Below are 13,662 nucleotides of genomic sequence, written 5' to 3'. Positions count from 1 at the left end.
CAAGAATTCCCTATTCAATACCAGACCCTTTATCAGTCCCACAATTATCATAAAGATAAACAGGAAATTAAACACATTGACTCTTCTCCAATGTGATAACTGCTGGCACATTGCACAACATTTCCAAGGACTTTAAAGTGTGCAACACCTGAGAGAGCTCTTGCAATTGGGACTGCTCCAGGCCTTGCTGTTACCTGAAAAAGCCAATTCACAGATAGGTGTGAAGACACATCACCTCTAGATACGTGAAATGGCATTTTTTTATCTACTGCCAGTGCTACTGCTGGTGATTTTTGTTGCTTCATTCATATCAGCAATCATAAGAACAATTCAAACTGAGTATGCCAATTGCAACATCCCTCCTGGAGTGAGCAATCCCGGAAAACTTCGACTTATTGTTGCTGTTTTGATTGTTTCATCTACTCTGGTGAGTAACTCTGCTGCAACTTTTGCAAGAAACATTGTTAGATGCTAATTTTGTTCTGCGTGTAAATACCAGAATCCTGCCAGCTCCATCAAGGCTTAAATGATGGCTCTTCTCTGCTAGGGGCTGACTTGAGAGGACAGCTTTTGGAAAATAATTTCTATTAGACTTCAGTCAGATTTTCCCTATTACATAAGGATTAAGTCAACCATTAGAGCCTAAGCTTTATCAGCTGTGTTTCCCTAATTAAATTTAATATTAAATATTTATAAAAACTGAGATTGCTTTGATTTCTGCTTTAGCTAAGCACACATGATGTTTTGAGGTCATCCTTGGGGCTCTCCAGTAACGTGGGAGGCTGGGTAATGGAAGTACCACTAATGGGAGACTGGATGCTTTTTAAGAAGACAAAAACAGAAACCTTAGTGGCCTGAGAGACACTTGGGAGCATTGGCAAGGCCTCCCTCACCAAGAGCCCTGTGATTAATTGCTCTTCACTCTCCAGGATCCTCTTCCCCAATTGCTCTTCACTCTCCAGGAGCCTTTTCAGCAACTGCCCTTCACTCTCCAGGAGCTCCTTCACCAATTGCCCCTCATCAGTGACCAATTTGTGACCAATTGCCCTTCACTCTCCAGGAGCTCCTTCACCAATTGCCCCTCATCAGTGACCAATTTGTGACCAATTGCCCTTCACTCTCCAGGAGCTCCTTCAGCAATTGCCCCTCATCAGTGACCAATTTGTGACTAATTGCTCTTCACTCTCCAGGAGCCTTTTCACCACCTCCCCTTCAGTCTCCAGGAGCTCCTTCACCAATTGCTCTTCACTCTCCAGGAGCCCCTTCCCACTCTCCAGGAGCTCCTTCACCAACTGCCCCTCACCAGGCTCCCCTTCAATGAGTGTCCCTCACCAACTGCTCTTCTCCAGGTGCCCCCTCACCAGCTACCCCTCACCAGGAGCCCCTTCCCCAACTGCCCTTCAGTCTCCAGGAGCTCCTTCACCAATTGCCCCTCACCAGTGACCAATTTGTGACCAATTGCTCTTCACTCTCCAGGAGCCCCTTCCCACTCTCCAGGAGCTCCTTCACCAATTGCCCCTCATCAGTGACCAATTTGTGACCAATTGCCCTTCAGTCTCCAGGAGTTCCTTCACCAATTGCCCCTCACCAGGCTCCCCTTCAATGAGTGTCCCTCACCAACTGCTCCTCTCCTGGTACCCTTCACACGCCTCTCCCTTCTCCTGGCTCCCCATCACCAGGTGCCCCCTCAGGGCCGTCCGTGCTCCATCTCTCCTCAGCTCACCCCGGCTGTCCTCCCTCTCCCAACAGGGCAGGATTTTTGAGAAGATGGAGCTGTGCAGCAGCCTGGCCTTCAGGCGCCTCGTGTTCTCCGGGCGGAGGCCGGGCCCGGCGCCGGGGGTGCGGCAGGAGGACGCGCGGTTCGGCAACGTGCCTGTGCGGCTGTACCGGCCACACGCTCCGGCTGCGCGCCCACGCGCTGCTGTGCTGCTGTTCCACGGCGGCGGCTGGATCTGCTGCAGCCTCGGTACGGCCCGGTGCAGCCCAATGCAGCCCAGTGCAGCCCGGTGCAGCCCAATGCAGCCCAATGCAGCCCAGTGCAGCCCGGTGCAGCCCAGTGTGGCCCGGGCACCCCAGTACTGACCTCGCTTCTGAAGCCCACCCTAGGTCGAAGGCGGCTCCGTGTGGTGGAAAAGTCTCTCCTCCAACCCGTGCTTCCAAAGAAAGGCTCAGCAGTCTCTGTTGTTTGGTCTCAAGGCAGTTTATTGCAAGTTATCTAAAAGATTTTCTTCTGGGGCTGCTGCGGTTTGCTCAGAGCTCAGGCAGAGGCACACACACACCCTGACATCCTCTCTGACCCCGACTGCTTCTTCTCTCCCCACCAGGGCTGCTGCTCTCTTTTATATGGTACATTACAAGTTACATGGTTACAGTTTTTCCCCCAATGCCTACTACCTATATTAAATGGTGATTTTCTACTCTAAACAAATCCATGAGTGCCAACATCACCAAGAACATGGAGGTAAGGAAGAAGAAAGAGGGAGGACAGGACTGGCCAAAATCCCTCCATCTTAAAACTTCTGACCCCCATGTACAAAACCAAAACCCCCCTGTACATGACTTAAAACCCCCTGTACACCACTCAAAGATTCTTCCTTTTACTTTGTGACTACTTCTACTATAACATCTAAACTTTTGTGACTTCTTGTTCTTCCTGCAAGGTTGGTAAATCATTCCACGGCTCAAATCCAAAATCACAGCTGTTTCCAGCTGCCTGCCAGGGTCTCAAGTGCTTCTGACCTGGACCCGGAACCTCTAAAAATGTCTGAGGAACATTCTGAGTTCTGAGACTTGCCACGCTAGCCACTGTGTGTACGTGGCCAAAACAATTCCGGCCTCCACACAGATGCTGATGCAAAACTTTTCCACCTGTTTATATACTTTTAGCAAACAAATTAATGCTCATGAATTCTCTTTCGTAAATTGGTATTCTATCCTCTTCACTCTTTTTAGTGTATTTTTCCTCCAGTAAGGGCTTCCCAATATACATATACAGAGTCTTTTTTTAGCTCCTTGTTTATATTCTTGCTTCTACAAAATGTCCTTATAGTCCATAAATTCTGCCCTCCTTGTATCCAATTTCAACAATACACACCCTCTCCCAGGCCTTGTTCTTTGAAGCATATCACTCTTAGTTTGGGAAGACTTTTTAAAGTTTCATTGATTCTCCCAACGAAGTCTGTGTAAAGAAAGTTAGCTACATGCTGCCTAAAAGTGATTTAAGACTAGAACACTGCTTATAATTAATATACTAGTTATGGTGAATTAGAACAATTAATTAAAAATTAATTAGAGAAGTTATATAATCTGCAGCCACTGGAAAGCTGAACTCTGGCTGGGCTTTCCCATCCAGAGCTGTGAAGGGAGACAGCGGGCTGGGGGAGAGGGGAGAGGGGAGCTGGATTATTTGTGGGCAGTAAAACATCCTTCAATGTGTTCCAGATACCCATGAAAGGATCTGCCAGTACATTGCCAAGGAAAGCGGCTCACTGGTGGTGTCCGTGGGGTGAGTTACAGCCAACTGCCCCTGAGAAGCCTTTTTGCCTCTTGTTGTCTCTCAGCACTGCAAGGATGTGCAGCTGGTGGGAATGCTCCTCTTTAGGATCTGGACACCATGATCCTCATGGGTCCCTTCCAACTCAGCATTTTCTATGATTTTCCCAAGTGTCCAGACCGAATTTCAAGGGGGATGTTTGTTTTTCATTTCTCTCCCTGCTCCATCAGCTAATAGTGCAGACACAGCCCACAGTAAGGTCCATGTGTGTCCCAACATATGCTGGCACCACACAAAACCAAGGAATGCTTTCCAGTAGAGAGTTCCAATGTGTTGAGAAATGACTAGCAAACCAACTCAGAAGGTGACAATTCACTAATCCATTTAAATAGGTGCAATTACCTTGTGAGCTTCAAAGAGCTTTCTTGTGAACTTCAAGTGAGAATCAAAAGCTAGTAAGTAATAACACTAATAATTAATACTATTAATACTAGTAATACTGAAAAATATAACTGTCCCAGTTATTTAAATAAAGAAAATATAATTATAAAAATGAAATACCCCAAATAACGGTGAGATGCAGGTTGATTAAATTACTTAATCCACAAACCAGATGCAGTCTACGCTAAAATGAGAAAATGAAGTTACATCACTTAATTTGTAATCAGGGCTGCTCTTGGAATACCCAACTATGCTATGTTCTTGCAGCCCCATCCTATGGCTATCACTTGTCTGTGATGATTTATTGGACAAATATGTGCTTAGTAGATAAAAATACCTTCATGGAGTTTTTTTCTGAGGGAAAAATTACTCCAACACAAGGAGCACCAGGATGCTGTAGAAAGTCTGTATTTACACTAATGACATTTCTGCTGTCACGTTTGCTGTCTCGGTGTGGCAGGTACCGCCTGGCCCCCGAGCACAAATACCCCGCTGCGTACGAAGACTGTCTGAGCGCCACCCAGCACTTCCTGCGGCACCTGGAGCGCTACGGCGTGGATCCCGCGCGCGTCGCCGTCTGCGGGGACAGCGCTGGGGGCAACCTGGCAGCTGCTGTCAGCCAGAGCCTGGCAGGCAGCTCACACCTGCCCAGGCTCCGTGCTCAGATCCTGATCTACCCAGGCCTTCAGGCGCTGGACTTCAATTTGCCATCCTACCAACAAAACCGAGGGGTTCCTCTGCTACTCCGGGAACGTGCTGTTTTTTATTCTTTGCAGTACGTGCAAGGGGACGCATCAAATCTGGAAGAGGTCTTGGAGGGCTCTCATATTCCTCCAGACATGAGGCTGAAGTATGGGAAGTGGGTGAATCCAGACAACATCCCTGAGGAATTTAAGGTCAGAGGCTACAAACCACCCAAGCCCTGTGAATTCAAGCCTGGAGTTTTTGAGAAGGTAAAAAGAATCAGTGAGCCCACGCTGTGCCCACTGCTGGCTGAAGACACAATCATCCAGCAGCTGCCAGAATCTTTCATCCTGACCTGCGAGTACGACGTGCTGCGGGACGATGGCTTGTTGTACAAGAAGAGGCTGGAGGACAATGGGGTTCCAGTGACCTGGTACCACCTTGAAGATGGATTCCATGGAATCGTAAACCTATTTGATTATTATGCTTTGTCATTTCCATCTGGGAAAAGGGGATTGGACAGGGTTGTTGAATTTATAAAAGGCCTGTAGAAAGAACTCTCCCTCGTTATGCTTCTCCTACTAATGACTCTGCTTAGGTTCTCACACTTCAGGTAGTGCTGCTCTGCAAGAATGTGATACCTTTTGATGTGTAAAATACTATTTCTGAGATCCATGAGCTTAAAATTAACACAGATCTTTTCCTTGTGAGACTCCTGACAGTTCAAACATTTTACAGTACAACTTTTCTACATGCTGTGGTTTTTTCCAAGTTGGCATCTGATTGATTCCTTGTCTTTAATTACTAAATTATTTACTTCTATACAAATAATCTATGTGAAATGATTTGGATTAAATGTTTTTCTCTATAGCCAGCTTATTTGTGATGTCCATTTGATAAGCTCCAAAGCATGACTTAATTTAGCTAAAAAGTATAAGCTAGGTAGATAGTGAGCTGGAGGGAAAGCTCTGGACAAATAGGCAGAGATCAAGATCTCAGTGAGGAGATAGGGCAAATATTCCATGGCTGCAAAAGTAGCAGTGCAAGGCCAGAGTTGCTGGGGCACACCTAGCTGGAGGCAAGTAAGGGCTGCTCTGATTTTGAAATAATTGTAGCTCTACAAAGTCCTTCTTAATTTTGGAAAGTCTCCATTATTCTCACAGAGGGTAGGATATAGTGTTGAAATGAAATGCTGACATCAGGTTTTAGAAAAGCAAGAAGGATCAGTGAACTGGGCTCTTGGTCTGTGTGTACTGAAAGCTACAGCTTAGAGAATATGAAGGAAAATGCTTTCATGTTCTTCCAAAGGGTGTCCCCCAGTATTAACTTTTGCAGAATCTGTGCTGTGATTCTGTGCTAGAATCTGTCAATTTGTGGTTTTCTCCATGGCTTGAGTTTTATTTACAGGATGAGACACTGTTTTCCCTGACATGATGCTTCATTACACTCTGCTGATGGAAGCATGGAAGAACAGCAGTAAGCACAATCAGAACGGCCAGACTGAGGACATGAAAATCACAGAATTGCTACGGCTGGGAATGATCTCTGGAGATCATCCAGTGCAATCCCTCACCAAGGCAGGGTCACCTGGAGCAGGTGAAGTAGGAATACATCAAGGTGTGCTTCAAATGTCTCCAGAGAGGGAAACTCCACACCCTCTGTGGGCACTGTCACTCTCAATGTAAAGAAGTTCTACATGTTGGGGTGAAACTTGCGTTTTAGTATACGCCCATCGCTCCTCGTCTGGAGGAGATCCTCAGGAAAAAAAAAAAGCCAGAAAACTACAGGGCTGAGAAAAGCAGAACTGTGGGAGCCCCAGCCTTGTTCTGGGGTCCCATGTGGTGGTGAAATTTCTCCTCCCACCCATGATTCCAAAGAAAAACTGTGCAGGCTCTTGTTGTTTGGTCTCAAGGCAGTTTATTGTGAGTTATCTAAAAGATTGTCTTCTCAGGCTGTGGCTGCTTGGTCAGCGGCCTGGGCAGAGGCACACACACACCTTGACATCCTCTCTATCTGCTGTCTTCTTCTTCTCTCCTCCCACCCACAGCTGCTGCTATCTTTTATATGATATATTACATATTACATGTTTATAGTTTTCCCCCAATGCCTACTACCTATATTACAAAGTGCTTTTCTACTCTAAACCAATCTGTGAGTGCCAACATCACCAAGAACATGTAGGCAAGGAAGAAGAAGAAGAACAGGATCAGCCCACTTTCCTCCATCTTAGAACTTCTGACTGCCATGTACAAAGTAAAAACCCCCCTGTACAAGTGTTAAAAAATTTCCCCTCTGTTTTGTAACTACTTTTACTATATTATCTAACCTTTTGTGACTGCTTGTTCCACCTCCAAAGTTGGTAACTCATTCCATGGCTCAAACTCAAAGCCACAGCTGTTTCCAGCTACCTGTCAGGGTCTAAAATAGAGATATATCAGAAACCAAGGCCTGGAACCTCTAAAAATGTCTGAGGGCCATTTTGAGTTCCAACAGAGAACCATTCACAAAAACAAATGCTGGCTTCCCTTGTGTCGCCGTGCGGAAGGGCAGCCGTTCAGATCACCGTGCGGAAGGGCATCCCTTCAGATCCCCGTGCGGAAGGGCAGCCCTTCCCCGAGCCCGGGCGGCGGAGCGGCGGGGCGGAGGAGCGGAGGAGCGGAGGAGCGGAGGAGCGGCGGAGCGGAGGAGCGGCGGGGCGGCGGGGCGGAGGAGCGGAGGAGCGGCGGAGCGGAGGAGCGGCGGGGCGGAGGAGCGGCGGAGCGGAGGAGCGGAGGAGCGGAGGAGCGGCGGGGCGGAGGAGCGGAGGAACGGAGGAGCGGCGGGGCGGAGGAGCGGCGGGGCGGAGGAGCGGAGGAGCGGAGGAGCGGAGGAGCGGCGGAGCGGCGGAGCGGAGGAGCGGAGGAGCGGCGGGCGGCGGAGCGGAGGAGCGGCGGGGCGGCGGGGCGGAGGAGCGGCGGAGCGGCGGGCGGCGGGGCGGAGGAGCGGAGGAGCGGAGGAGCGGCGGGGCGGGGGCGGCGCCGGGCCCGTCCGTTCCGCGGTACCGCGCGCAGGTCACGCCGGGCCTCCTTGAACCGAGATTACCCGGCCGGCGCCTTCGGCCGCTCCGCGCGGCTCCCCCCGGCCGCCCGCACCATGACCCCTGCGCCGGCTTTGCGGAGCGGCCGCACTCGGGCCTTGACGGGGCCGCGGCTCTGCCCAGCGCTGCCGGGGAGCCCCGCGGGGCCGCGGCCGGGCCATGGCGCTGCTGCCCGCGCTGCTGCTGCTGCTGCTCCTGCCCCTGGCGGCGCTGGCGGCGGCCGCGCTGCTGCTCGGCCTGCCCGGCTACGACATCCCGCCCGGGGTGAACCAGCCGGCCAAGCTGCGCCTGGTGCTGACCGTGCTGCTCGGCACCGCCGCGCTGGTGAGTGGGTCGGGGAGACCCGCGGGAGGCGGTGGGGGAGCTGGGGGCAGGCTCCGCGTGTCCCCGCTGTCCCCATGGGATGCCGGCGGTGCCGCATCATGGGGAGGGGATGCGGGGAGCCCCCGCGATCGGGTTGTGCCCCGGGGTAGCCACCGATAAGGACACTGCAGGGGCAGCCGCGATCCGGACACTGGGGTCGAGGATGCTGCGCCGCCGGCCCGAACAGCACCCCGAGCATCTCCCTGGCGAGGATGCCATCGCCGGCCCCAACACTGCCCCGAGCATCTCCTTGTCGAGGATGCCATCGCCGGCCCCAACACTGCCCCGAGCATCCCCTGGCGAGGATGCCATCGCCGGCCCCAACACTGCCCCGAGCATCCCCTATCGAGGATGCCGCCCCGGGCACCGCCGACCCCAACACTGCCCCGAGCATCTCCTTGTCGAGGATGCCATCGCCGACCCCAACACTGCCCCGAGCATCCCCTGGCGAGGATGCCATCGCCGACCCCAACACTGCCCCGAGCATCCCCTGGCGAGGATGCCATCGCCGACCCCAACACTGCCCCGAGCATCTCCTTGTCGAGGATGCCATCGCCGGCCCCAACACTGCCCTGAGCATCCCCTGTCGAGGATGCCGCCCCGGGCACCCTCCTGCCGGGCTGCTGCGGGGAACACTGCCCATATCGCGGGCAAACTCCGCTCCCGGTTCAGGGACGTGCCTGGGGCGTGTTAGCGGAGATTGCGACCGGCTGATGGCAGCCTCCAGTCCGGGGCCGGGCTGGTGTTTTGCGTGATAGCTTCCCGCACCTCCAGGCGAAATCACCTTGTCCAAGGAAAGCTGCAGCCCTTCCGCTGCTCCTGCCGCGGCTGACATTTATGGCACACAATCTGGTTAGGGCTGCTTTGCTTAATCCCTGGACTCTTTTTGGCAGTGTTGCATAAACGGCATTAGAGCCCTCCTCAGCTCTGCCTCTGTTACTTGCTGTCTTTGAATTTCTTAAAATCTTCAGTTTTGTCATTTCTTTAGCCACAGACATCACCCCTGCTATTGCACAGACTTTGTTTTCCTCCACACAGATTCTTAAGCCATTTACATCCTCCGTAAATTAAATTTACTGACAAAGCTGCCCAGCAATCCTGAACCCCACTAGCAGGTGACAAGAGAAACTCACTGGGCATTAAAAGGAGGGATCTTGTTCAGCCAGGGAATTGTAACTGTTTGATTCCCAGTTTCTTGTTTGTTCACTTGTTACATCAGATTTATATTTTAGCTTTGCAAGAGCTTTGGGAAAGGAAGGAACTTCATTTTACTCAGTAGCTCTGCTGTGCAAATAACAAGCAGTAACTGCCTTGCACAACACAGCTCGGCTCTTTTTATTCACTGAGTTTTATGGTCTAATTAATGAATATTCGTTTCAGCAATGAAGAAATATGTTCCTACATATGGTATTTCATTCTTGTTATCAAGTATAAGTGAAACAAGAACGAGCACAAATGTGTGCAGGACAATGCTGATAATTAAAATATGTACTCCAAGACAACCACTTTGGCTGATCTTTATAAAATTTATGATGTGACATTACAATTACATTGGGTTGGAGTAGTGCAAGTACATTTTTCTACAGACTGCAGGGGGTGGGAACTTGGGAAAATAGTTTAATTTCCAAATCAGAGTTCTGTATTTCTTTAAAACTTCCTCCAAATAAGTTTGATCTAAGTACAATGCAGAGTTTTTATATCCTGGCTAACTCCTGACTTTTAAAGATGCCTTAATGTCTTTTACCTTTAACAGGGAAGGATTCTGGAGAAGACTGGGCTTTGCAGCCAAATCACTTTTGGCCGATACGTGCGACAGGGTCGGAAACTAGGGTTGGATCCAAAGCTCTTTATCCAGGATCTGCAGTTTAATGAAGTACCTGTGAGGGTTTATCAGCCTAAAGCTACCTCTGATGGGCCAAGGAGAGGCATCCTCTTCTTCCATGGAGGAGGCTGGGTATTCGGAAGCCTTGGTAAGATACGTCCTGGAGGAACTTTGCAGTGTAGAAAGAATATTCTTATCTTTTTAGAAATTTGAAATAAGATGTGGTTTCAGCGTGTGGTTTGGGATGAAGTTTGAAGCCCTTTTGGAACAGACATTTCTTAGGCTGTCTGAAAGCAGAGTGAAGCACTAAAAACAGTATTTCTTTTGCAGATACCTATGAAAAGGTGTGCCGCTACCTCTCCAGGGAGAGTGACTCAGTGGTTGTGTCTGTGCAGTAAGTGAACACTACCCAGGTCTGTAGTTGGGAGATTATTGTTGCTGTGGGACCACAGCAGAGCTGTGCTGGTGTTGGAGATGTTCTTTTTTGGCACAGGAATTTCTGTGGGATTCAGTCAAGTTCATAAACAGAAAAATAGTGATAATGAAGATTTTGCAGCCCTTAACAGAGATACTCCAAAAAAATACAAATGGAAATATTTGGCACACTAAGTAAATCTATAAAAACCAATTAAAAACTTAGGTGAAAAAAGTCTTCCTTGTGCTGAACATATGGACATGTAATAAGATGCTCCAAGCAATTGGGAACTATGGGAAAAGAGAAGAATCACACTGAAATACTCCCATTTTACACATGGGAAGCAGAGGCACAAAATTATTAAATAATCTTGTCAGAAGTATAGAGGGAGTTTTCACCATCACTAAGAACTGTCACTACAGGACATGTGAAAGCACGACATGAGCCGCTGATATTGCAAAGGTAAAAAAGAGAGAGTTTATTTTCTGACACCAGTATTTATACTTCTCCAAAGGTGACAGTGATTGGAGGGTGACGGTGCCACCTCTCCAATGACATTGGACAAACTACCAGTACACCAAGTTTCTTCACCTCTGTGAAGGAATGCAAGACAATAGGTTGTTTACTGAAAGTTGTGTGAGAAAGTTCTCTACAAGAATGTTAACTCAGAAGGCTTTAGAAAATCTTAAGAATCAGGGCTGTTCAATTCGTTGTTCAGATCGTTAATCAAAGACAATCCTACTTCAGTGAGTCCTTGTGACTGAACTCACCATTTACAGTTTATCCACAACCCCAAACAGTGGAGCAGCTCTTTGGAGGCACTGAGGATCCTAACCTAGATCCAAGCCACCCCAAAATGATAGGGCTGAAGAGCAGCATAGGAGACCATTTCCTGGTTACTACTACTGACATTTCCTTCTCCTCGTCTCCGTGTGGCAGGTACCGCCTGGCCCCCGAGCACAGATACCCCGCTGCGTACGAAGACTGTCTGAGCGCCACCCAGCACTTCCTGCGGCACCTGGAGCGCTACGGCGTGGATCCCGCGCGCGTCGCCGTCTGCGGGGACAGCGCTGGGGGCAACCTGGCAGCTGCTGTCAGCCAGAGCCTGGCAGGCAGCTCACACCTGCCCAGGCTCCGTGCTCAGATCCTGATCTACCCAGGCCTTCAGGCGCTGGACTTCAATTTGCCATCCTATCATCAAAACCGAGGGGTTCCTCTGCTATTCCGGGAACGCGCCGCTTTCTTTGCTTTGCTCTACCTCAACGGGGATGCGCTGCACATGCAAGAGGTCTTGGAGGGCTCTCATATTCCTCCAGACATGAGGCTGAAGTATGGGAAGTGGGTGAGTCCAGACAACATCCCTGAGGAATTTAAGGTCAGAGGTGTGAAGCCACTTAGGCCCACTGATTTTATAGCTGAAGTTTACGAGACAGTGAAGAGATTCTGTGAGCCCAACCTGTGCCCACTGCTGGCTGAAGACTCTGTTGTTCACCAGCTGCCAGAATCTTTCATCCTGACCTGCGAGTACGACGTGCTGCGGGACGATGGCTTGTTGTACAAGAAGAGGCTGGAGGACAATGGGGTTCCAGTGACCTGGTACCACCTTGAAGATGGATTCCATGGAATCATAAGCCTATATGATTATTGTGGTTTCTCATTTCCATCTGGGAAAAGGGGATTGGACAGGGTTGTTAACTTCTTAAAAAGCTTATAGTAAACATCGTAGATTCCATGAGTCTGTTCATGCCTCAACCTAGGAAAATATCTTTTTAGGATATTTAATATCAGGTTAAGGGTAGTGAATCAGGGGCAGCCATTAACAATGATAAACAAGGCTCATCAGAACCTCATTCCAGCTTTTAGTTGGAAAATGGAATATGCAAACCTTATACAAGCTTGTACCATGCTGCAAGCCCTTATCTTTAGCTCTGCTAGTAAAGAACAGTTCTTTGAATGGGCATCCTGGTTTGTTCCAGTTGTTTAAAATAAAATATATGTGTGTGAAGAGAAGCTGTGTGTTAGCAGGTGTGTGTGGTGTGAGAATAAAACCCAGCAGGTGTTAGTGGGTTATGAGCCACTGACAATAAAATAATAAATATAACAATAAGGAAATATGATGCTGTGTCAAGCGTGGTCTCTGTCACTGTGGGCACAACAAACAAAAGGTTCCATGGCCAACATCACCCATGTTTCTCAGCACACAGGGAGGATTGGAGCCCCTTTCTGCCCCAGTTTTAGCACTGGACTACTGGGCAATGTTTCACCCACATTAGGGTCAGTCACTTGAGGCTGCTGTACCCCTTAAACACAACTATACATCAATATAGACAATAATATTTACCAACATCATGCACAAGAGACTTCAGTAATCCTTCCAGAATTTAATACTTATTAATACTTGGAGGATCTTTAATAATCTGGATATCGGTCTCATTTGCTTGTAGAAACACGAGCATCTTTTCTAGCAGAGCTGCTTGATAGATTTCATGCCCTGCTTAAGAGCTCAGCAAAATTTTGTCATTAGACTTTTAACTTTGTCAAAACATGCCAGTTAGGTTCAATATTAGAGCTGTTCAAGCAGATCCTCCTGACTCTGCTAAAATTGCTTCCTTTAGATTTTTTTCCTGTGCCAGACTGTGTTGCAGTCTGCTGCAGCAGAAATAGAACAAAGAGAGAGGGGCAAATGGTTCATTCATCCTTTTCAGATGCTAGTTCCCATGGCAGGTGAAGATACTCAACCAAATTAACCAAAGCACAGATAATTTTCAAGTGCAATACAATATCTTTTATTCACACCACGGAACCAATCCAAAATTTTACAGTGGCTGATTTTACCAGTTGACTTTACCAGCTGAGGCAAAGAACATAGACTTCTTCCCAAAAAAGCACTTGTGTAGATGAATAAAGGAGCACTGGAACAGACCTGCTGTGATTACTGGGCTGCCTCAGAAATTCTGAGCATTGTGTATCTCTCACATTTATAAACTCAGCAGCATCATCTGCTGCCAGCTCAATGACCAAACTGAGGAGAACCACGATGGGGAAATTTGAGGTAAGGAACAGAAAATTCCAGTGTAGGGCTGTGGTGTCTGTACATTCCAGGCAGCGATGATCTGTGACTAATACTTAAATCCTATCTTATATATCCTTAAACAACTGTATGTGTAAAGGAAGGCCATTCAAAGGCCCCAGAGCTCCCATGTAGGTTGGATTCCAATGGGAATCCTTCCCGAGGCAGGCATCCAGCACATCCTGCTTGGGACTCCCTGGGTGTTTCTCACTCTGTGCCTTGGGGCGACCATGAAGAAAACCACTCTGTTACTCCCACCTGGGACTGGGTATTGGATCTTCAGGGCATTTCCTGGGCT

The 13,662-nt window shown here is 48.8% G+C and overlaps 2 protein-coding genes across 2 annotated transcripts; both read left to right on the top strand.

Moving 5' to 3' along the window:
- The first annotated feature begins 250 nt into the window (after positions 1-250).
- LOC144247443 (arylacetamide deacetylase-like 4) lies at positions 251-5,169 on the top strand. The gene is made up of 4 exons (XM_077788223.1): positions 251-427; positions 1,750-1,966; positions 3,442-3,505; positions 4,395-5,169. The coding sequence occupies exons 1-4, from the start codon at positions 251-253 to the stop codon at positions 5,167-5,169; spliced, it is 1,233 nt and encodes a 410-aa protein (XP_077644349.1).
- Positions 5,170-7,853: 2,684 nt separating this feature from the next.
- On the top strand, positions 7,854-12,411 carry LOC110476773 (arylacetamide deacetylase-like 4). Its single transcript, XM_077788159.1, has 4 exons — positions 7,854-8,018; positions 9,811-10,027; positions 10,210-10,273; positions 11,234-12,411. The coding sequence occupies exons 1-4, from the start codon at positions 7,854-7,856 to the stop codon at positions 12,006-12,008; spliced, it is 1,221 nt and encodes a 406-aa protein (XP_077644285.1). The 3' UTR covers positions 12,009-12,411.
- The last annotated feature ends 1,251 nt before the right edge of the window (positions 12,412-13,662 follow it).

This window comes from Lonchura striata, chromosome 24, assembly GCF_046129695.1.
Source record: "Lonchura striata isolate bLonStr1 chromosome 24, bLonStr1.mat, whole genome shotgun sequence".
Classification (NCBI taxonomy): Eukaryota; Metazoa; Chordata; class Aves; order Passeriformes; family Estrildidae; genus Lonchura; species Lonchura striata.
Note: the sequence above shows the minus strand (reverse complement) of the source record. Positions and strands in the feature narration are given on the sequence as shown.